Source organism: Gavialis gangeticus, unplaced genomic scaffold (genome assembly GCF_001723915.1).
Source record: "Gavialis gangeticus isolate Ggan-Ray unplaced genomic scaffold, GavGan_comp1, whole genome shotgun sequence".
Lineage (NCBI taxonomy): Eukaryota > Metazoa > Chordata > Crocodylia > Gavialidae > Gavialis > Gavialis gangeticus.
Window position 1 is genome coordinate 1960134 of NW_017729019.1, and position 2060 is coordinate 1962193.

Below are 2060 nucleotides of genomic sequence, written 5' to 3' on the forward strand. Positions count from 1 at the left end.
ATTCCCAAATTTAGCAGCCCACTGGGCTGCCCAATTTCCATAGTCAGCAGTACACAGGATAGTGATGTGGCTAGCTGCCTTTGCCTCCCGGACCAAACGACCCGGTATTCATTTACAGCAGGGTCAACTGGAATCAGGCTTTGGCTCAGGTCCAGAGAAGGACTTGACATCCTACTTCTGGTTCCATGTTCATGAATTCATGGTAGCTACTTTATAACTTTTCTTGCTAAACTTTTAGCTCTGTTTAAACAGTCATATCCAAGTAAGAACTTTGTCTTGGCAAATATTGGTCACCAGAGGTGATGTTGCATGCATGAGTTTGATGGCATTGTGCAAAGAATTAAGTAGCCTCTGAACTACGTTGCATTTGCCACTGACTGATAAGTTCCTGTCCCTTCTTTCTTTCAGAATATGCAGTGATGAGCCAGACTATGGTACCATGACCATCCAGAAAGCTATACAGTTCCTGTGCTCCTCAGATGAGAAACATCAAGCCATGGGTGCTTACTACCTCCAGCACACCTGCTTCCAGGATGAATCTGCCAAGCAAGAGGTAAAATGGTTTAATTTGCTGCCACTTAGTCATTAGCTGGCTGTGATTTTGAGGAGCCTTCATTTTTAGAAGGTCTGCCTGAGCTACCTTGGGGTTGATATTCACCACTACTTTCATTCCCTTTGGTTTGAACAGGAGGCGTATGTACTCAGCAGTTCTGAAACGATTCATTATGTGAAGCTTGCAAATAACAAGGGAGTAAAAATTAGTGGCCATTTAAAAGAGTTTGGACCTAAAAATGAGGACAACATGGTTGGGATGTTACCCTTTACATCTTCATAGAGCTGCAACATTTTCGTCGCACATTTTTTATTAAACCTTATGTGACCCTTTGAAAATACAAGAATGCATTGAGTTAAATCTTATTTAACGTTCCCATGATGATACTTAGCTAATTTCTGGAACTTACAAGTTCACATGAATAGGACCACATGTTCACATGAATGTCATGCAAGCCAACATGACAGCATTGCTTTCAGCCATTGGCTGTGTTGTATGGTGTTCTGAAATTCAGGTTTGTCAGATCAGATGAGGTTAACATTGGCTAGCATCTGGGAGATGTTTTGCCGTGAAGTCTGTATTGTTGTGACTTCAGTGTGATTACACTCAAATTAGCTAGAATAAAGTTAGGGTGGGCAGGCCATCCTTGGCTGCAGGTACACCTCTGTCTGCAGGGCAGACACAATCTCTGCAGCTGCTGAGCAGACACTTCCATAGAATCTGCCTCTCCCAAAGACCTCTGATTCATTTTCTTTTGTCAGCAAGTTTTGAGCCTTTTTCCCCAGCCAGTAGTTGGTTATGCTAGTACCTACCCACACAGTGATCCTGTAATGGGACAGGCAAGATCTCTGATTACCCAACAGATTCAGAGCTGAGTCTAAGTCTCGGTGAATCTACCAAGAATCTAAGTTCACATAACTTTCACTTTTTTCCAGCTTTATCAGTATGGGTATTACCATACATTAATCTAGGCTCCTTCTACATTTCCTTAGAATTAGATCTGCAGTTATTGTTGACATCCTCACTTTACACATAACCTTCTACTAGGAGCCCTTGGTCTTAGAATCATAGAATCAAAGAAAATTAGGGTTGAAGGGACCTCAGGAGGTCACATCTAGTCCAACCCCCTACCTGAGGCAAGATCATCCCTATCCAAACCATCCCATATAAACCATAATCTAAACTCTACATAAGACTACCAGGACACAATTCAGTAATAACAGGTACTGAATGTGCCATAATTGGCACTACTGATCATTAGTGCAGATGAACGCTTTTTACATGACATTAATGAGCATTAGACTATATCTACCATGCATTAGTGCTTTAGCACAATTTTTGCCAGCCATACTAATGTGCAGTAGAATTAATCTTCTGCACATGAAGGATCTTGTGTAGAAGTGCCCACTGAGACATTTACTAGATAGGTAATTAGGCAGGTCCAGAGTAAATGTCTTATGTAGGCAGGCCCACTGAGTCCCTGAACCAAAAGTCTTTTGAAGCTGAG

The 2060-nt window shown here is 41.8% G+C and overlaps 1 protein-coding gene across 1 annotated transcript in view; it reads left to right on the plus strand.

The window, feature by feature from the left end:
- PKP1 (plakophilin 1) overlaps positions 1 to 2060 on the plus strand; it is a 91940-nt gene that overhangs the window by 61172 nt on the left and 28708 nt on the right. The window contains exon 4 of the mRNA XM_019513801.1: positions 409 to 553. Coding sequence (XP_019369346.1) covers positions 409 to 553 — 145 coding nt within the window. The remainder of the gene's footprint in view (positions 1 to 408; positions 554 to 2060) is intronic.